This window comes from Metarhizium brunneum, chromosome 6 (genome assembly GCF_013426205.1).
Source record: "Metarhizium brunneum chromosome 6, complete sequence".
Lineage (NCBI taxonomy): Eukaryota > Fungi > Ascomycota > Sordariomycetes > Hypocreales > Clavicipitaceae > Metarhizium > Metarhizium brunneum.
In genome coordinates, this window is record NC_089427.1 from 2126104 (window position 1) to 2146836 (window position 20733).

At 51.4% G+C, this 20733-nt stretch overlaps 10 protein-coding genes across 10 annotated transcripts; 6 read left to right on the forward strand and 4 right to left on the reverse strand.

Moving 5' to 3' along the window:
• Positions 1–207: 207 nt before the first annotated feature.
• On the forward strand, positions 208–1101 carry G6M90_00g099870 (uncharacterized protein; the record flags this gene model as incomplete). Its single annotated transcript, XM_014690876.1, has 5 exons — positions 208–273; positions 330–507; positions 563–600; positions 684–974; positions 1027–1101. 5 exons carry the CDS (start codon positions 208–210, stop codon positions 1099–1101), a joined length of 648 nt encoding a protein of 215 aa, XP_014546362.1.
• Positions 1102–1803: 702 nt separating this feature from the next.
• On the forward strand, positions 1804–2605 carry G6M90_00g099880 (uncharacterized protein; the record flags this gene model as incomplete). Its single annotated transcript, XM_014690875.1, has 2 exons — positions 1804–2206; positions 2268–2605. 2 exons carry the CDS (start codon positions 1804–1806, stop codon positions 2603–2605), a joined length of 741 nt encoding a protein of 246 aa, XP_014546361.1.
• Positions 2606–3980: 1375 nt separating this feature from the next.
• Positions 3981–4713, forward strand: SHR3 (Secretory component protein SHR3; the record flags this gene model as incomplete). Its single annotated transcript, XM_014690874.1, has 2 exons — positions 3981–4068; positions 4151–4713. The coding sequence occupies 2 exons, from the start codon at positions 3981–3983 to the stop codon at positions 4711–4713; spliced, it is 651 nt and encodes a 216-aa protein (XP_014546360.1).
• Positions 4714–6933: 2220 nt separating this feature from the next.
• arg-13_1 (Amino-acid transporter arg-13) lies at positions 6934–8039 on the forward strand (the record flags this gene model as incomplete). Its single annotated transcript, XM_014690873.1, has 2 exons — positions 6934–7044; positions 7149–8039. 2 exons carry the CDS (start codon positions 6934–6936, stop codon positions 8037–8039), a joined length of 1002 nt encoding a protein of 333 aa, XP_014546359.1.
• Positions 8040–8401: 362 nt separating this feature from the next.
• On the reverse strand, positions 8402–9151 carry G6M90_00g099910 (uncharacterized protein; the record flags this gene model as incomplete). The annotated part of the gene is made up of 3 exons (XM_066131569.1): positions 8402–8759; positions 8892–8985; positions 9040–9151. The coding sequence occupies 3 exons, from the start codon at positions 9149–9151 to the stop codon at positions 8402–8404; spliced, it is 564 nt and encodes a 187-aa protein (XP_065987698.1).
• A 794-nt stretch (positions 9152–9945) lies between these two features.
• On the reverse strand, positions 9946–10971 carry bphD (2-hydroxy-6-oxo-6-phenylhexa-2,4-dienoate hydrolase; the record flags this gene model as incomplete). The annotated part of the gene is made up of 1 exon (XM_014690871.1): positions 9946–10971. One exon carries the CDS (start codon positions 10969–10971, stop codon positions 9946–9948), a length of 1026 nt encoding a protein of 341 aa, XP_014546357.1.
• Positions 10972–14506: 3535 nt separating this feature from the next.
• Positions 14507–15573, forward strand: G6M90_00g099930 (uncharacterized protein; the record flags this gene model as incomplete). Its single annotated transcript, XM_014690870.2, has 4 exons — positions 14507–14518; positions 14595–14968; positions 15029–15096; positions 15158–15573. 4 exons carry the CDS (start codon positions 14507–14509, stop codon positions 15571–15573), a joined length of 870 nt encoding a protein of 289 aa, XP_014546356.2.
• Positions 15574–16220: 647 nt separating this feature from the next.
• Positions 16221–17471, reverse strand: G6M90_00g099940 (uncharacterized protein; the record flags this gene model as incomplete). Its single annotated transcript, XM_014690869.1, has 1 exon — positions 16221–17471. The coding sequence occupies one exon, from the start codon at positions 17469–17471 to the stop codon at positions 16221–16223; it is 1251 nt and encodes a 416-aa protein (XP_014546355.1).
• An 805-nt stretch (positions 17472–18276) lies between these two features.
• On the forward strand, positions 18277–19557 carry G6M90_00g099950 (uncharacterized protein; the record flags this gene model as incomplete). Its single annotated transcript, XM_014690868.1, has 2 exons — positions 18277–18360; positions 18412–19557. The coding sequence occupies 2 exons, from the start codon at positions 18277–18279 to the stop codon at positions 19555–19557; spliced, it is 1230 nt and encodes a 409-aa protein (XP_014546354.1).
• A 354-nt stretch (positions 19558–19911) lies between these two features.
• Positions 19912–20578, reverse strand: G6M90_00g099960 (mitochondrial 54S ribosomal protein mL54; the record flags this gene model as incomplete). Its single annotated transcript, XM_014690867.1, has 2 exons — positions 19912–20168; positions 20254–20578. The coding sequence occupies 2 exons, from the start codon at positions 20576–20578 to the stop codon at positions 19912–19914; spliced, it is 582 nt and encodes a 193-aa protein (XP_014546353.1).
• Positions 20579–20733: the final 155 nt, after the last annotated feature.

The window sequence follows — 20733 nt, forward strand, 5'->3', positions numbered from 1 at the left end:
GGCTTGGCTCGGGGTGAGGTATATCTACCTTCTCGGGTGCGTTCCTAGTCATCGTGGGTTTGTCCACCGTTTTTATAGGAGTCTGAGGCTAAATCATAGTTCTTCTTTCGAGCTTCAGTTTTCTTTCGCAGTTTTCTTTCGCGTATCTCCGCCCTTCAGCAACATCCATACATTCGTTCCTCGAGTTTTAGTGTTTTCTCAAACATCATGAAGACCACTGTCGTTGCTGTTGCCGCCTTTCTGGCCACTGTTTCTGCACAGTCCCTGTGTGCTGTAAGTTCGAGGCGAAAAGGACCTGTAGACTCCATCTAGCTGACATCGTTCAAAAGGTCGACTGCTTCCAGTCCGTGGTTACTGAGCATCCTCCGCTTTCCTGCAAGGAGGCCAGTATGTACCTTTGCTTCTGCAAGGGCAAGGACCTCCAGAACTATTTCGCAGAGTGCGCTTACTCCAAGTGTGGTGACAATGCCCAAGATGCAGTCAACTTTGGTGTTAGTCTTTGCAAAGGTTCGTGAAAGGCCATCGATCCAAAGTAATTCTTCGGACTAACAGAAAGCGGTAGACATGGGTGTGCCCATCGACCCTCCTACCCGTCCTGTGGTATGTTGCTCTCCCCCAATGCGCTCAGCCAACAGACTCGAAAAGCTCCTTTGCTGACTTTTTCTTTTTCCTGGGACAAACAGAACCCGGCTACCAGCCAGGCTCCTGCCGTTACCACCCCAGCCACGACCAGCAATGCTCCCGTTGATACCGCTGTCAAGTCAAGCCCCGAGAACGATGTGACGACTATCTTGAATGCCGCCTCGACTGCCACCTCTGTTGCCGCTTCAGCCGTGGCATCAACTGTCGTGCCGCCAGTACAAGGTCACTCCTCACAGGCCTCGTCCACCATTGCCACTGTTACCCAGCAGCCTTCTCAAACCACCAACCAGACCGCAGCTCAGCCAACTTCTTCTGGTGTTGTGACCGCTGCCGTAAGTTTGCCGCGAGCCTCCATCCAAACTAATATGAGCTAATTTTGGCAAGGGCGTGAACTTGAAACTTGGCACCGCCATGTTGGGTGCCATGTGTGTTGGAGCTGCTGCTGTCCAACTCCTCTAAGTCAACTAATTGGATGTGTATCAATGGTAGAAGTTTGTAACTTGCTAGGCACAAAGCTGCAAACTTTCTCCTGGTGAATTGTAGTCGGGGGAAATCCAGTGTGGTTTCTTTTCCTTGGAAACATTGTTCCGTAAAGTGTGAATTGTTTAATTACACATAATGAGCCCCAATGTTCTGGGTCGAGAGATCAGTAATAGTTGAATTGAATAATGGGATGCAACGATTTCTCGTCAGTCTGCTGCATATGCCAAAAATTCTGCCGTAATTAGCCTGAAGCCTTCTAGATGAAAGGAGCTAATCCTTGGGGACATTGCCCCTGTACTCGGTAAGGGAGCAAGGGAGCTGGTGTCGAAAGTGTTCAGCCGTTCCGAGTCGAGAGTGTATCCTGTGTTTGCGACGTCATGCATCCCACCCATAGGATAGGTCATCAACGCCATGCTATACTAACAAACCCGGCCTCGCCTGCCACACGAACAAGAATAAATGCGGCCATACCACAGCATTGGCCAGCCCGCTTCCCGGAAACTCCTCGTGGTGGAGCAATTTTTTTGACTGGTTTACCTTCTGCGTGAGCCTTGAACCCAGGCTGAAGTAAACGATATATAGTCGGGCCTTCAAGTTGAACGGTCTGTTGTCGATCTTTTCCTTGAATTTTAACTCTACCCCAAAAAGCTTCTTTTGACCTTGTAAATTCTGTCCAGCATGGGTCAAGTCATTCTCCCAGCCCTTATTCCAGATATTCGTCGCATCTATGATGTGTACTTTTCTGCCTTTGAGCACGACCTAATGGGTCAGATCATGCTCAAAATTCTTTTCCCGGGCGCGCAAATCACCGATGATGAGTTTAGAAAAGGACACGCTGCCGGGACCTTGCAATACTGGCATAGCAGTGACAACCAATACACGCTCAAATGTGTCGACACATCCACAGGCGAAATTATCGGCATGGGCCTTGGTGATGTCTATCTTCGGGAGCGGTCTCCGGAAGAGCGCAAAAACCATGGAGTTCCGTGGTTGGAGGGAGAACACCGGGAACGAGCCGAGAAGGTCCTCAACCCCCTGTGGGAAATGAGAGAGAGGCTCTTCGGTGGGCGGCCATACATCTGTAAGCGAAGCAATGCAATGCAATGTGGCTTCTCGTGATGTGGAAATTGACAAGAATCTAGACTGCCACGTTATTGCGGTGGATCCTCAGCATCAAGGACGCAAGGCGGGACAGCTCCTGGTTCAGTGGGGTATGCAGATGGGCGAGCTGGCCGGATTGCCTCTGTACTTTGAGTCATCTCCCTCGACAGTGAACTTGTACAAGAAGATGGGATTCGAGTTGCTGCCAGAAAAGATTGTTCACAAGGCCGAGGTACTCGGAACGGAAAAGGACATCGAAGTGCCCCTCATGGTGAAAATGCCGTCTGTTGCAGGAGGCGTAACTTTTCAGGAATGGCGTCAAAAAGGATACCCTGGGTTTTCTAAGGATGCCTTGCCTGTCCCTGTGGCTGCCGTCTAGTAGTTAACTAATGTTTTGGCTTGATTTGTTGGTGGGCTTTTTGTCTTGGCATAATTGAACAGTGTTTTGGTGCGATTATCTGATCATCTGATAAAAGTGTGTGGCGGTTGTGCCCCATCATCCCTGCCGATTGTAATCACACTCCTTGTCCACAGTTTTAATTGCCTCATCCGGTGCCATGGGTGTCCCGGCTGTCCGGTTAATCAGGCTACCGACAGTGGTTGAGTTGGAGGGAATAAGTATTTGCCTGCTGTAGATGGCCGATGTGAACAGTTGCAACATTTCGGTCGTTGCTTATGACGAACTCGGATTAGGAGGTCTAGCTTGCTTATCTGTTGAGCTGAAACAATCGGCAGCGGCATCCCATGTGCATCTTGGAATTGGTCTTTCAATCTTTAAAGATTGTAAAGTCTGAACCTGTCTATGCCATATGTCACTGTAGATGCATTTGTTAGCTGAGTCTCTTTCTTACATATTGAAACAGGTGTTACGAGTCATTGGCAACAACTCTGCACGTTAGAAAACACAAAGCAGCCTACCACACTTAATACAAGAAACCTTTTTCTCCCTCACCTCGGACCCAGTAATCGGTGACATTCTTCTTGAAGATGCTTGGGAAAATTATTAACGGTTTGGTTTTCTGTGTAGTACAGGGTATGCCATTTTCCCACATGCCTAGCTCATTCGAGCTGCTAGTGACAGGCTTGCAGACTCACGACTAGCAATTTGAGCATTATTCTGTCTGTCGTTATTCATCTGTCATTGGATTCTGGTCGGATTTGCGGCCAAGTCGAAAGATGATTCTGATGATGTCAATGTAGGAGGCGAGAGCCCCCGTCTCTGTAGGGTAGGTTCCGCTGAGCCTCGCAGTTGAAGACGTCGTTTGCTGAGTGATTGATGAATGAGTAAAACGATTCAGGTGAAAATTAAGACCACTAGGAGATAAACAGAGGAACATTCGCATATTGTCTTCTCAACTGGATAAACCAGTTGACTCTTTTCCACTTTTGCCGAAGTAAACGACGAGGAGGAAGGAGCCCCTTCAAAATGGCCAATGATGGAGATGCAACTCCTCCGTTAGCAAATTGGCGATGCCCACACCTAGCTACTAACAAATTGGCGTGTTGGCCACGAGTAATGAGCCTGCACCTATTTGTGGATGTCTTCAGGGAGTAAGCTCCAGGTCCCCCACACTCCGCCTCGCGACGCCACATCAAGCAGTTTCCACACTTTTGGCGACAAAATTCGCGTGTTGCCTCGCGACAAAACACCTCAATACGACTAGACACCAGCTCCGGTGACGTCTCCCCGTGCACGCATACGACTAGCACATAATAGAATCTAGCCGGCCTCTCGCCTCATCATACTTTCGAAAATGGGCTCCTATATCGATTGGTCCAAGACGACCAAGTCATCCAGTTATCGCGGGTCTGGATCCTTCTCGACGTTTATGATTATCGGACGTATGCTTGTCTACGAGCGCATCACGGCGCAACCTAAATGATCATGGGCATGTAATCGCGCTAACGTGGCACTTTGTCGCAGCAACCTGCTTTTTCCTCGGAATCCTCTTCGCGTCGTTTCCCTACGACTTCCCACTGCTCTGGAGCAAGGAGCCCGTTCCGGCCAGCTACTATGATCAGATCGAGACACACTTGAAGTTCATTCACCAGTCGCCACCTCTCATCGGACGAATGCTCAACATCATTGTAAGCGTTGGGTTCCTGGGGCTGTTCATCAAGCTGTTCAGACCTAGCGAGGCCAACTTTTTGTTTGATGGCGCGTCCTTGATCCTCTACACGATTGGCGTTGCCGTGTACATTACCAACATTGTCAAGGGCCTGCGTACCATGAGCTCGGGCTACTTTGACAGCGATGATTTCAAGAATGCCAAGTCTAGGTTCGATGGCGAGGTGATTCTGGGACGCGAGGACAGCTTGAGGGTGCTCTCTGCCAGCAATACCATCTTGGCACTTGTATTGATTGGCGTTCTAGTTCTGCAGGCCGGCCAGTGGTATGCGGAGAAGAGAGATTCAGAAGACGAGGCTGCTTTGGCGGCGAAGAAGGATACTCCTGCTAGCAAGGCGGCCACCAAGAAGAAGCAGTAAGGTGCCAAAACGGGAGACTCCCAATAGTGCTGAGCCACGCTGGGTGGTAGGAATAACAGGTTGTACAATATAGTATTCACTATTGAGGGACTCTACCTTTGTCCCCCATTCCCCTCCCTGATTGCCTAAGTATTGTCGCGTTGTCAGGGGTACACCGCATGGATGTGGAATAGGGTTGTGCCAAGAAGGGCGAGTCTGAACACGGGATAATAAAATCGAGTTTGCCAGCTCTAGACGGACCGAAAGTCTCATAGAATCAAGGCACATTGCATTAAACTGTGGAATGGATGGACCCATAACATCACCATACATAAGCCCAAACCACGTCAAGAGATCTACGAGGCAGATTTCAGGCAAGTCCAAGCCTTGGTGATGCATGGCAATGGTGGGTTTTTGGCCAGGTGCCGAGATATCCCTGGACCGGCCACCACAACTTCATTCGCCGCGACCCCCGTTCCGTTCGGGGGTTTAGAGTGGTTGAAATATGCAAGTGCTAGTGTGTGCTCCGTAACTTTGCGGGAATTTTAGTCTCAGCATCTTATCAGATGCGAATGCTGGTCCCATCGGAGCCGGTCAAGCTGGGCACGCTGTGTGCACTGTGGAGTATATGCGGCTAGGCGACACATAACTATACTTTCTCGCAAAGTGACTTGCAGCAATGGAGGAGCAAGTTGATGAAACTGGAACCTACTAGGGAACATTGAGCAGCCAGGAGAAAGACGGAACCAAGAAAAAAAAAGAGCCGTGAGACAAGCGCAACCTCCCCCCTCTTTGGTACCATGATACCGGCCAGGCCGCGCAGGCGTTCATAGCAAGGTCCCAGGCCGCTTAATTCGGCAGCGTCCCAATACAACGTTGGCATTCCGGCTTGAATAAAATAAAACGGCCAAGCCTGTGCGCCGGCAACACGGCAAGCAGGCTGTGCTAAGGAGAGGCAAGTCTCGCCCCGTCGCTGTCAGTGCAACGGTGCAAGCGGTTTGACCTCGTGCGGGCGATATCCCACCTGTTTGCTCCGGGTGCTACCACATGGTCGCAACGACGGGCCAGGCACGTCATTCCTAGATGGCTGAGAGGGTGAAGGGGATCGGCGTGCTGCTCTGCCATGGGCCGGGTTGCCGTGATGAGAACTGAGGAAGGGAACCCAGCGTCAATGCATCCATGTCTACGGAGCACTGAGTAGATTGCCTGCGATTTGGCACACTGTACAGGTAGAGTCTGGTAGTCTAAGCCCACGTCAGCAGAACAGAGCACCGAGGTGCAGTGTACGTACAGCGCCATGTACTTGTGCTGCGGGCGCCGCCGCATCGGGCGGCAACTGTCAAGTCAATCTCAATGTTCAATGTTCAATGCTCAATTTTGGCTGGGGTCAATGCAACAAACAACCACGGGGCACCAGGGTCGAGACCGATGCCGCCCGATGATGATTCGACACCAGACGGTACCTGGCACTGTGCACTCGTCACGCCTTCAGCTCGATTCTAGTCGAGCGCCCATGGCCGACATTGACGTGTGGACAAATCTCGAGTCTGAAAGGGGCATCTGGAACCGGTGTGGTAGACCGCCAGAAGCTTAAGCACGGAATTCCCAACAGCTGGGCACGATCTTCGCCTATTGTAGTGTAATTCCGGCCACTCTGCACCGCAGCATATAAACCAGTCGGCCGCCGTCACCTGCCTGCCATCGTCCCCCCCATTCTCTCCTTGTCCTTCTTGTCATATCCCCTTTGATCCTGATCTACTGTCTGCACGTGGATCCTTCCATCTGCAGCTGTACACACATATATGTATTCCTGTTCGTTTTTGCAAGGTGCTGGGTTGTGAGTACTGCTAGTCTCTGGGTCATCAACTGATCAACTGATCCCTGCAACCGTCGTCAGAACCATCCCTGCAAAGGCGGCCCCCCCCATAAGCTTCAGTGTTGCGCGGGCAAATGCAAATGCCCCACGTCAGAATCGCTGCGAGGCTCTAGAACTGCGAAGCCAAACACCTCTGGGGTCCATCTCTTTTTTTTTTCCCTCCTTCCGTCCGTCTTACACCCAGAAGAGAAATACTATATATGGTGCAAGTGCGACGTCCCAATTTTGAAAAGCCTGACCTCCTCCTCGCGAGAGCTGTCTCCTCACCGGAGCAGACGTAGCGAGGGCTTTCCACCACTTTTTTCCCCGACTCCGATCACAGATACCATCTGCTTCGCCGGCCCGCCGCCGACTTTCCCTCCGATATGGACCACGCGCAAATCGCTGCCCAACCCTCGTCGGCCATGCCCACGGAGCTGGCGCTTCGGGGCAGCTCGGCGCTCATAGAGGCATTTGAGGGTATTGTCTATGGATCGGTGAGTGCCTTTTGTTCTCTCTGTCTGATTTTGATTTCCGTCCTGCCTTGGGCGCTAGTTGCAATGAATGAAGGCCATGCTGACTTGTTTTCTTTTTGTGACAGATTGCTGGCATTGTCGGCAAATACATCGAGTACCCCTTCGACACGGTCAAAGTACGGCTGCAAAGCCAGCCCGACCATCTTCCTCTTCGATATACCGGCCCTCTCGACTGTTTTCGACAATCTTTAAAGGCGGATGGCTTCTTGGGACTCTACCGAGGCATTAGCGCTCCGCTAGTTGGAGCCGCCGCCGAGACGAGCAGCCTCTTCCTCTTCGAGAAGGTTGGGCGCGAGGTATTGCTCGCTACTGGCCTTGCTTCGCGAGAGAAGGGTCTCTCTGTTCCAGCTCTATGGGTGACCGGTGCCTTCTCCGGGGTTTGTGCTTCCTTTGTCTTGACCCCCATTGAACTCGTCAAGTGCAAAGTCCAGGTGCCTCAGCATGCGGACGGTGCTGTTGCTCCTGCTATGCGGCCGCTTGCTGTTGTGCGCAATGTCTTTCGTCATGAGGGGCTACGGGGTTTCTGGCATGGTCAGATGGGAACGCTCATCAGAGAAGGCGGAGGGAGTGCCGCCTGGTTCGGAGCCAAGGAGACGGTTACGTCGCTGTTTTACAACATGAAGACGCGCGCGGCCAAGTCTCTGGATGAGGCGAGGAGGATCAGGGCCGAGCCGTTGCCACTCTGGCAGCAAGCTGTCGCTGGTGCTTCAGCCGGTGTTTCCTACAACTTCCTCTTCTTCCCTGCCGACACAATCAAGTCTCGCATGCAGACCATCGCCGTAGGCACGCTGGCACAGAAGCGGACATTTTGGGATGAGGGCCTCGCAGTATGGCGTCAATACGGAGTTCGTGGTCTATATCGCGGCTGTGGTATTACTTGTCTGCGCTCAGCACCCAGCTCTGCGTTTATATTTATGGTTTATGATGGGCTGAAGAGGAACTTTCCCCTGCAGTAACGGCCAGGCACTTGCTCTCGCTCGGAACTCTCTTGTTATTGGAGGGTCCTGTATCCTTCGAGACAATGCACACTTTAGTTTGTGCGCTGCCCCCCCTTTTTCCTGTTTCTTCATTTTTACTTATGACGGTCATCTGCATGGCGTTGAGGGTTACTACTGGGTCTGAGTTGCACCACGACTATACTGGGAATATCGGGTATAGATATAGAGGAGTTCCATAAAATTAACACTATGACGAGCATTCTTCTTTTCGGCTCAAATAATCATTACAAGCGACACACGTACAGCTCTCGTATGAACCTGACCAAAACTCTAATGAGTAATCGAAAGTCTTTTCCATATTCCCTGTGCATCCCGCATCCCTACTCCTTCTTCACCTCCTTATCATGCAAGTCCCAACCATTCAAATACCCTGCCCCAAGACACAAATACGTTGCAAAGCCCAGCCAGCCTAGATACGGAACCTGACACCACGCAGCAACCTCATCAATCGAGCTCCAAAGATATGCCAAATACGCATTCATTCCGACGAGTGTGACAATGTCGATGCTTGCTTCAGCGGGGCGCTTAGCCACAAAGAAGAGTGGCATCCAGGCTAGATTGAGGCCAAGCTGCACCGTGTAGAGAGTTAGACTGTTCTGCGCCGTTTCCACGATTGCGGGCGAGGCGGATGATCTGAGGCCGATAGTGGCGATGCGGTGGGATGCGTAGCCCATTACGCTGGGCTTGTTAGTCTAGGAGACTACACGGAACGAATGACGGGGCTTCCAGGGCCTCTGCCAGGGGGGGATGGGACGGGAGGATAGCGACTTGTCCATGTTGATGCTCGGGGAAGATGATGGATTTACGCACCCATAGAGGACTGTCCATACTGGACCAAATACCCAAGGCGGCGGTCGCAGAGGCGGCTGCTTCAAGGCCAAGTACGTTTTTTGGGTTTTTGACGCTGGATAACCGGTTAGCTTAGTGTTGTGCGACGAGCGAGAAGCTTGATGCGTACGGCGCGTTCCAAACCCGACAGCAGTTCCTAGAGCTATCGGGAGCAGCACGGAGGCCGCGGAGTGCTGGAGAACAACTGAGGGAATCGTCAGGGATGGGATGTAGGTCGTCATTGTTATGGGCTTTGCGGTATGAGTGGGAAACCTAGTTGTTGTGCGTACTATGAGGTTTGTTGGTGACGGTGACGGTGAGGTTGAAGTTATGGTTTAAGGTTGAGCGTTGAGGTTGAGCTGGGTTGGGGTGCCTCGTTCATTACGTCATTTGACTGGTTGCGGGAGGTACAGCCCACTATACACGGTCATTGCGGGACTTGTAATTGGAAGGCAGGAAACTTCGACTTGTCGGCCGTGACGCGAGACAACATGAGACAGCTTGGCTTTATTTCCTACCCCAACCCCGATACCTGTCTCAAGCAATAATTTTAATATGGTCGGTCACTGTAATGTGACTTGTTTAATCAAACGATCGAACCCGCAGAAGCACTCAAGTAGTGCTGAAGCAATACTCAGCGTTCGTCTCTATCCCAAGCTTCGTCTACAATTCATGCTCAGATGAACTACCTTGCCTGTCGTTTATTCACTATTGCACGGTTTTGCGAATATATACGTCCGAAATCGGCGAACCAACATTCACGAGAGGGTTGAAGGGCACGGTCAGTGGGAGAAATGTGGCTGAGGGACATGAAGCTTATTTGAGGTGCCTGAGTAGCCTGACTGCTTGCCTGGTCCAAGTTTTGGCGAATAACACGAGTAGAAAGCCTGAAGGTCTGGGACACTCCTAACTCTGCTCTCGTAGCATACTAATGACGAAGCTGTCTTTTTGCAGAATTAATGTAGGTATTACAGGGCCGATATGGACACAAACATTTGCTCTTCCTCATCATGCTATCCAAAACTGATCTACTTCTTTATTTCTTCAAGAACGCCAACAAGACCTTGTGGAAGTTTCTGGGATCGGAAAGCTGGGGCGCATGGCCCAGGTTGGGGAACTGGTACAATTCTCCGTTTTGCAGGTGTTTGGCAACCTCGGGACCGAGAATGTCGAAACGGCCCAGCTTGGCGGCAACAGCTGGGGGAGACCACTGAGCCCCAATCGCAGTCTTATCCTTATTTCCAACAATGAGAAGCGTACGTGGCTTAATGTCCCCAAAGTAGTGAGCAATGGGCGAGGTGAGAACCATGTCGACAATTTGAGCCTGGTTTTTGACATAGGCCTTGCGCTTAGGGCCGTTGTAGATGTTGACAAGCATGTTGACCCAGGTATCATAAGCAGGCTTCCACTGTCCGACGTAGTACACCTCCTGCTCGTAGCCCTTGATTGACTGGTAGGTGGATGCGGCCTCACTGACAATAGACTGGTCGATGCTGATGTAGGGAACACCCTTTTGAACGTAATCCTCCAGACCGACAGGATCAACCATGACCATCTTTTCAATGGTTTCGGGGTACTGGAGCCCAAAACGGGCAGTCATCATACCACCCATGGAGTGACCAATGACGGTGACATTGCCAACGCCAGCTGCATTGAGAAGACCGCGTGTGTTCCAGGCAAATTGATTCAGACTGAATTGGTACGCATCCGGCTTGGAGCTTTTGCAGAAACCAATTTGATCTGGAGCAATAACACGGTAGCCTCTGGCGGCTAGAACGCGGATGGTATCTTGCCACGTCGGGCCGCAGAAGTTTTTGCCATGGAAGAGAACAGCAGTCTTGCCATTGGGCCTACAGGCTGGCTTGACGTCCATAAAGGCCATCTGGAGGTCCTGCTGCTGACTGGTGAACTTGAACACCTTGACCGGCCACGGGTAGGTAAAGTTGGAGCCATTGAGCTCGTCAGGGAATGGACCATTGTCAATTGTACCATTAGCCTGAGCAGTTGCCAAGCCAGTGAAGAGCCCGACTGTAGCTAGTCCTGACAGAAGCGAAAGTTTCATGTTGTTAATATGACCTGGAGCAATAGGCGTGTTCCGTCAAGGTAGATGGAAGCTCGATTGACTCGGATCTCTATTGTGCGGAAGGAAAAGAAGGGCCCGTCTCACCCAGAGGAGGGCAAAAGACATGTAAACAAGTCAGGTCTTCGAAGGAGCCGGAGGCGAGGATGTGGATGTGATGTGCCACGCTGCTCTCTCCTCGTGGCAGTGACTGACCAACAGACGCAAAGTTTGTGTCAAGTTTAACAAGCCAGGTATAGATGAAACTGTGAATTCAACAAAGAGTTGTTTTTGTCTGGGGCACGAGCGAGGTGGCGGCGCTGCCAGCTTTCGACCTGCTGGTAGTAGTTGTAGTTGTAGTAGTAGTACTAGGAGGTTGTAGCCAGTCACAGGTCCGAAATAAATACTTGCGAACCGAATCCGCGGGCCCAAATTACCGCTTTTGCACTGCCCTTTCTCATTAGTCTTTTCTCAATAAGTGGGCTTCAAATATTGCCTATTGTTGAACTACTGACAACTTGACGGGTATTACCATCCGTCTTAAACCAACAATATTTGAGAACCTTGGCAACCGACGTAGCAGCAAGGTTTCGTTTAATGCGCCCGGGGCTCAAATATTGATGAGGGGAAGAGTACAATTTCTCTGATCTTCTGTTGATTCGTGCGTCGGGAAGGGGAATAAACGGCTAAAGCAGTCGGCTTCTAATTTCCGGATGCATGTCCTCTGTTGCCCCGTCCCAGACTCCCCACCCGTGCAGCGGTTGGCGCAAGTTGGCCGTTGTCCACGGGCGGGACAATCATTCATCAAGGTCCATGCAAGAAGAGGCCGTTGTGTCGAACAGTAACATCTGGTAGGGTAGGATTGATGAATGTAGGCGTCTGGAATGATGAAATAATAATGAATTGATCAATTGATGGAAGGGTATGGCGTTGGCTTCTTAATGTGACAGGTCAATCTGTTTTGCAGGGGAGGAAGGCATGGTCCACGTTCTGTACCTGCAGTTGCCTTTTTGAAATCGTGCTAGTCGATAACTGTACCCGATATTGTACGTCTGCATTGAACTCACAAAATATTTTTGCACTTGGCGTCTCAGTCTGAACCCGCATCGGCTATTATGAGTACTACTGCCATTTGTCATTACGATGTAGCCACACGAGCACTGGACTAGCAAGTGAAAAATGCGACCACAGAAGGACCAACAGACAAATAGCTCGCATATTGACCAGGCCATCTGAGAGTCTGTTCACCTCGATGTTCAACACAACAGTGCTTTGTCAGAGGGCATAAAAGGCACGACAGACACAAGTCTACATTCAATAACTTGTCCATGACCTCTTCCTCAGGAGAAAAAGGAGAACAGTCGGGCCGTGTTTTGAACACAAAACATTTGCTATTCGAACGACGCGGCGATTTGCTGAGGCCTGTGCTGTGGCCATAGTGACGACATGGTCCATAGATGGCAACCTGGTACTGTGGCTTGGCTTTTCCGCAGGGGCAAGCAGAAGGCTGTATGCGGCGTTACGTGAGGCAAGATGATAAAAAGACCCCAGCTTCTATCTGCTTATTAGTCGGGAGGAACCCGAAGGGTACTCCTTCAAGGAACAAAAAAAACATGAGCAGACGAAAGGCCTTTCGCAATTGCTGACAGTACAGAGTAGTTGGAGGCGTGCGTGCCCGGCATGAACCTGTCCGCCGGCGCGGAAAAAGGCAATGGAACGTTAAACTGTCATGGTACGAGATCGAGGAGCCAGCCGCCTGCCTGTCTGGGATGTGAACCGGGAACAAGCACCTTTTCATCAGGGGAACAGACTGGGTCAGGGATGGCGGCTGCAGACCCGCGGCCCCATTTGCGCTCGGCTGGGGATTTTTGACTTGGCTACGGAAATCCTTGTCTTAGTTCTTGACCGAGGGATGGGGAACGACTGGTCAAAGAAAAGGTGTCTAGCCCATGGTTCTGCCCTTGTCCTTCTCACTTGTCAACGTACCATTGAATTGATGGTTCGCCGAAGCGCGCCAGAAAGTTCATGTAAAGAGACTTGGAATACATGCATACCCTCACCTATCATGGCTGGAAATTGATCAGGCACCATCTGGACTTGTTGCGATAATATCGATATCTATGCCGATTTGTCTATGAATCTGGAATCCCCAAAAAGAATCAAGTTGGAGCTTCTGAGTCCTGTCGGCTTTGTTTCCTCCAGCTAGTCAGCCAGTCACACCCCTGGGAACAGAAATCATGTTAGTAAGAGTCAATTCAATGTCTTCTTCGTTGGATGCCAACGGCTGGGTGGAGTAGCGGAACTCTCTTCGGCCAAGTTCCTTCATGCAACAACGTACTGCATTAGCCTTAGTGTATGTATAACAACGTTGGCTAAACTAGGCGGATTATGCGAAGCATTTGCTCTGGGACTAACTAGACTCTTTCGTCCAGGGGAAGCCATCCATGAAACAGCGGGGATAACATGCCTGCACAGCAAAAACGGTAAAGAATGCGCCATATACAGGGAAGAATAGACCGGGGTTGCAGGTGGTGTGCCTAAAACAAACCGGTTGACTACTTCAAACATTAGCATTACGCTGTGAGGGCAGTCAGTTGAAGCTGACAATCTAAATCCCTAGATATAACAAGAAGCTTCCATTTTAACTATCATGAGAGAGTCAAGTCGGCATTCGTTTGAAGATCCAGGCCCGTGTCAGCTCATGCCGCAGCGGAAAGAGTATGCATCGTGGCGAAGGCTGGTGATTTGCTGGATCAACCCTTTGTTGGTTCGTTGCATACGTATTATTAAACCCACTCAAAACGTTGATAGCCAAGCCAACTCAAGACTCGAGAGTACTCGCACAAGCAGGAAAGGGACCGCCCCCCGTTGCATCCACCCTCCTCTCTCGATGCCGCAATACAGACCCCCCCTCTCCCCCCGCGATAACAAAGTGGTGCGTCTCGTGGCTTATAACTTACACCTTGAAGAGAGGGTGCTTTGCACTGGGACAACTGAGGGTATCATATCAGCAAGAAAATTTAACCCTGCAAGTCCTGGAGTCGTTGTAATAAGTCTTGACCCAACAACTACACTGATGGACTTCTACAACCGCGCCTAGTTCTCAAAGGCTTGAGAATAAAATATTGACCCTTTTGTCCAGTTCGACAAAGGGTCTGGTATTATTGGATTTCATCCGACCAAGTCGAATTCACCAACCGCAGAAATGGGGTCTGGAGATGGACCTGACGACAGCCACGACAGCCATGCACGCCAGGTCACGGCACCTTGCATCATATTCTTTGCATTGACTCCCATGTTTCTGATAATCAGAATATGGAGTCGTTTGAAGAGAGGTTCGGGTCTAGGATCGGATGACTATACCATTCTAATATCATTTGTGAGGCAAACATGTGGATTCGTATCTATGTTGCCCGAGTCAGACTTTGCTAATTCGTTTATGGAGGCCTGTACTCTCGCTGTTCAGATTATAATGATGTTTGCAGTGAATCATGGTTTCGGAACGCATATTTATCACCTTTCTCACGACGATAGACTCATGGCTTTAAAGGCATGTCTGTCCCACCTTCGTTGTTGGACGCCCGGTCGTGTAGAAAGTCGTCGGCTAACCTATCTCTGTGCAATAGCTATTTTACGTTGCTCAAATATTTTACAAGATTACCATTAACCTCACCAAAGCCTCGATTGTGCTTCTGTATCTACGCATCTTCCTCCAACGATGGTTCCGAATCTGTTGCTATATCCTTCTGGGCCTCTTTGTTGCGTACATGATTGGGACAGTTGCCGCGTCGATATGGCAATGTAGTCCGATCAAAGGTGCGTGGGACAAGAGCATGAAGCCAACATGCATCAGTTTGACAAAGAACTGGTACGCCAATGCCGGCTACTCCATCGCCACAGACGTCTTGGTCCTGTGTTTGCCAATGCAGCCTATCTGGACAAGCAAACTGCCCGTCAACCAAAAGAGGGCGCTTATGCTGGTTTTCGCGTTGGGAGGCTTGTAAGTAATCGACACGCACTATTTACAAAATCATCGTGGCCAACGCGTAACAATTTCTAGCGTCACAATCACCTCCATCATGAGAGCAACTACCCTCAGCTTCTCGACCAAGAGTCCCGATCCTACCTGTCGGTTTCTTTGCTCTGCACACCACCGTGAGACTTCCAATACACTAACACTCACCCCAAGATGACATCACATCAACGCTATGGACAATGATTGAAGAAAACGTTGCCATTATCTGCGCCTGTCTACCTATGTGCCGCATTGTCCTCGCCTGGATCTTCCCCAAGGCCTTCTCGACTCTTTCAACAGCTGCCAGCGGCGGCGAAGGATCCGGCGGCCCAGCCTACACCATTGGTTCGGCTCCAAAACAGCTCTCCCCTTCACACAGCGACGACGACTGGCAACCGTATTCCGGTCCTGCCAAGTGCGAAGGCCAAAATCACAGCATTGCCCGCCACCGCCTGGAAGACGGCAGCAGCGAAGAGTTTATTTTGCAGTCTGTCCCCAAGCCAGCTACGCTCGAAATGGCCGGGGCTGCCATTCGAAAAACAACCCACTACGAAATCTCGTACGAGCGAAACCCCTATAATACAGTCTAGACACAATTCCTGACCATGATGATACAATGAATTGCGCGACTAGTTGGAGATGGGTTGGGTCTGTGCTCGATTTACTGCCTACCTAGCCATTATACCCCTGGATGGGCAAGGGAGAAACAAAAGTAGTATGTCGCAAGCTTTCCCCGGAAGCAGTAAAATAGAATCATGGATTCACGAGTTTTAAAAAGCACTCATATTTGCGCGCAAAAGATAAACGAATTCCCTCGTTTTCGCAGCAATGCGCCTTCGCCAAAAGTTCGCCAATAGGCAGCACGGGACGATCATCTGCCGTGCTCGAGACGGGCGAGCTACTACAACACACAACCAGCCAGTTATTTACTTGCCTAATCTGGCACCAGGTCCCGTTTGTTGACTTTTTTTTTCTACTCTGTTCGGCTCACTGGGATCGACACGACCAGGGTCGAGTTGTGGTGGCCACTGTGAGCCGTTGGGTCCCGTGTTGTTTGCAGATTTGGTCGTCCCCTATGAATAGGATAAAAGAAGCCCAGGGTTCAGGAGGGATGTTTTACTGTAGATTTGCAGTTGGCTCATTGATGATACGAAATGAGATTAATGCAAATGATTTGTGGCATCTATGGTACAATAACACATCTGTAGTACTTTACACAAACGACAACTGAGCATACTTAGCTCATGCCCTCCATGAACTCTACACGATCGAGAAGCATCTGTCTATAGCCCATGTACTCTTTCAATCCCTCCCACTCTGGCCCCGTCTCCTCACCGTGTCTCCAGGGCTCTTGGAAACCCCATGCACAGGCGACCTTGTCCAGGGCAGCGCGTTCATCTTCTCGTAGCCACCTGTATCGTAGTGGTGTCCCGGGAGCCCATGTAACTCGTTTCATTTGGTCCTTGTTGCTGAGTTTGGCAATGACACCCAGCGATCCTACAACGAAGAAATAACCCGAGATACCAGCGACACCAATTCCAGTGGCGGTACTAATGTCCATAGTGTTTTGCCAGTAGGCTGCGTAGGCGGTCGACAGGCCGAATATACCAAAGGGTAAGGTGACAAGACCAATTGCCGGGGCGGTGCCGTGGCGTATTAATTTCTGGCGTTTGAATGCTGGGACGGTGTATGCTGCTTCGATGATACCTAGCGAGGCATCTAGGTTTTTGGCGTCAATGGCTGTCTGAAGAGCCGTGGCGGCGACCCCTTCCTCAATAGCTCGTGATGCGGCATTGGGGTTCGGCTGGACGTATTGAATCTGGCCGTCTTTCACCACGGGCTTGGGCTTGGAAGCATAGAGTTCCAGCACGGATGGGAGAGACTCGGGACGGCCCAGCTGCGATTGGATCTGGACATAGGTCTCGAGAAATTCAGGGGTCATCTCGACGTTGGGGTGTGTGATGATGGTATATGCTGAGTATGATATTCTGTTGACTGCTTCTTGGATCTTGGCTTCGACTGGTATCCTTGCGCCAGTTCGCTCGGCGCCCAGAGCAACCAGTTTTGATGCAGAAGCTTTAGACTGCGCTTCTGCCCGCTTCAGCTGAGGATGGAGGGCGGATGCGGCGCGGAGGCATGATTCGAGAGCGGCATTGGTCAACTGGACAGCCGGGATGCCATCGACAGAGAAGAACTTTTTTTTGCTGTCCTCAGCTACCTGGGCGAGGGCCGCAGGGTCGGTGATGTGCGCCGGTGCCTTGGAGGGTTGGGTCCGTCTCACGTATGAAGACTGGGCGTGGTCTCCTGTGACATTACTTGCCGCTGTCGATGACCATCGCGGCGCGGATGTCGTCCGCCCCAGCTGCCTCGAAACACCAGCGCATCGGGCGGACCATCGCACGCCAATGGGTTGTTTGGACGCTTGTGACTGAGTGAAGGCACAAGAGTCGCAAACAAAGCCGATGTGTCTAGGCGTCGCGCGTCTCATCGTGGGCGAGATGGCCTATCGGCGGGCAATGCACGTCGGGATTGCGATTGGGATGGTCGTTGACTGGAAGCTGTTGGGAGTTGGATCTATTAAATTTCAATTCATCCGGCAGGGACTCTCCTTCCATTGGTGCTTCCATCGATGCCCCACCGGTTGGCTTGAAAGCTGGCAAGAAGGAACATTTGAACCGGCTGGCGTGATATTCGGCGGAATGAAGGTAACATAACTCTCATGGACAGAAAACAAACCTGCGACACTCTCAGATTCAAATATACCGGTTGATGCATATTTGTTCGCTTGCTTCATCGCATTGTTCCAGAGCACTTTGTTGGATCCTTTGTTCGCCAAGTACTACTACAAGCCAGCAATAGCCCGGGAAGCGGGGCCGTGGGCAGGCACTGACAGTGGCTCAGCCCAGGTTAGGTGCGTAAACTTGCCTGCCAACTGGGACTTGGCAAGACCGCATTCCCCAACCACGGATGACGAAACATTTGAACCGTCAACCTTGTGCATGCTCCCACAACGGCTGCGAGGACGCCGTGCCATTTAACCTCACCTCAACACCAAGGCGTTTCTGCGACCTTTCTGTACCGCTTCCACCGACCCCGATTTTCCACAACTCTCTTGCGACTCTTTTGGGTCCAGAAACGGCTGCTTTGAAGCAGCAGGCTGCTCGAGTCTTCACATAGACGCTGGCCAGCCTCGGACGGTCTTCTGCCCCCCGCGCTGCCTCTGCATTTCTCGGCAGCATCCCGGCCTTGAATTCGACATTGCGATACATAGATATCCAGATTCAGCATAAAAGATGCCGGCACCACCTCCTCCACCTCCTCCACCACCACCACCCGGAGGAGCACCTGCGGGACGGCCTCCTGCTTCTGGGAATAGAGTATGTCGTTCACTGTCCTGATTCTGTTCATTGCAGCTAATTATCTATCAGAACGCCCTACTATCAGATATCCAGAAAGGAAGGTCCCTAAAGAAGGCTGTTACAAATGATCGATCTGCACCAGATGTTGGGAAGACATCATCTGGTGGTGGTCCTGTGCTTGGAGGAGCGCCAGCAGTTCCTGGTGGGCTTGCACCGCCAGTTCCGGGAAACCGGGCGAGAAGCAATAGCGATCAAGGCTCTGGCCAGACAGCGAGCTCGGGAATGGAGTCGGCAGCGCCACAACTTGGTGGGCTATTTGCTGCTGGTATGCCAAAGCTGAAGAAGCGAGGCGGAATAGACACGGGGGCGAATTCAGATGCCTCATATCTCTCGGACCCTGGAGAGTCGAGATCAGCGCCTAAACCTCCTGGTGCTCCAAAACCACCAAGTGGTGCAGCGCCTGCTATACCGGGACGTGGTCCTCCCATTCTCCCTCCTAGCGCAGCAGGCCACTTGCGCAAGATAACGCCCCTAGGAGGATCAAAACCTCCTCCACCACCGATTGGTAAAAAGCCGCCGCCTCTGCCGACATCTCGAAAGCCTTCTTCAAAAGCTATTCCCCCAGCTGCTCCTGCGCCGACACCACCTCCGCCTCCACCGCCAGCCAGTGCAGCTCCTACTCCATCTGCTCCTCCGCCCCCTCCCCCTCCAGCATTATCTGCTGCGAGTCCAGCAGCACCTCCTCCTCCTCCTCCAGCTTCGGCTCCTCTTCGACCCTCGGGATCCCCAGCTCCTAGGACCCAAGCACCACACCCGCCTCCTCCGCCTCCTCCTGCCAACTCAGCGCCGATACCCACCCACTCTCCAAGCTCCGCTCCTCCTCCGCCGCCGCCGAATGCAGCTCCGTCACCGCCTACATCGCAGTCACCACCGCCGCCGCCGCTGTCAAGAAACCGGGGCCCTTCTCTTATACAATCTATGCTAGATCCTAGCTCATATACCCTGTCTGCGAATGGCGGTGGCTCGCCGAGCCCAAGCCGAAATCCATCGCATTCTCCCTCTCCTAGCATTGGAGGAAGGTTCATAGTCAACGATTCAAGGTGGCAATTCAAGGATGAGAGCTTGTTGCCCAAGCCCAGAGACTTTCGCGGAGGGCCGAAGAAGTATAGGGCGGGCAGAGGTAGCAGTGTGCCATTGGACTTGAATGCGTTATAGGAGAGTAGAAAGTTGGAATCAATGAACGAACCATTTTGGTGTACAATTAGCATGCTTGGTTCCAGAGAGCATCCAAGTAGTATGGGCCATGATGAGTTGACATGTTATGAACGGTGCTTCCACATATTTTTTCAAGCCACGGGCGCGCTCAGCATTTTTGGTCGACATTTGCTGTCCCCGAGTGCACAGTGATCAAACGAAAAGTAGAAAAGTATTTATATATATTGAAAAAGATTAACAGCTTCTGGATGCGTAGAAAAGATTTCTTCTATACAAGTCACACTATGCGTAATATAGTACATTTTAACTTCTCCCGTCATACATGTTGTAAAAGTACACGAGGCCTGCCAGGGTTTACATGGACTTCAAGTAGTTCGCCTCCTTAATCTTGGCCTTTCTCTCCTTTCGCATAGCCCTCCTGAGCTCTTCTCTCTTCTCAGCAGCCGCAATATTATCAGAAACACTGCCGCCTTCTTCGCCCGGCAGATTAATCGACTGGTGCTGAATGGGAATCTTTGGGGTCAAAGCAGCGAGGTTTCCTTCGGCAAGAAGCTTGGCCTCGAGGGCCTTCTGGCGCTTGGCCGCCAACTTTCGCTGTTTCTTGGATTTGGCTATTCGAACAAATGTTAGCTTTATTTCGACGAATTCGAAAGGGACCTCGGAAGCTAGTGCGAGGCCAGTTCTGGGCCAACATACAGAATTCGTCTCCGGCATTTTCGTCAGCTGCGTCCGCGCCATTCTTCATCACGTCAAGACACGACCACAGCCACCCGGGGTATTCCTCATCTTTCTTGGCGACGGGGTCCTGGCCGCCCTTGTTGTAGTTCAATCCGGCTAGGATTGTGCCCTCGGTGCAAATTGATCGTGGTATCGACGATTCCTTCGCGAGGGCACCTGCGTCGGTTACAGGTGTTGACAGCTTGGGCTCAGCAGCGCGTGATTGCGCCGATGCGGAAAATTGCCGTAGTAGCGGTAGCCTTTGCCTTGCGGCGGCTGCGCGAATGCACCTTGTGCAGAGCATGGTGCTGGTTTTTTTTTCTCTTTGACGGTTGGCAGTTATAGGTGTGATGGAGACAAGGCTTGGAGGTTTCGGTGGTGGGAGCCAAAATTTAGCACGGCCAGGTACGTGCAGGTTGGGCCAATGGGGGTGTGGCCAGCGCAACAGGCACGCAGCCT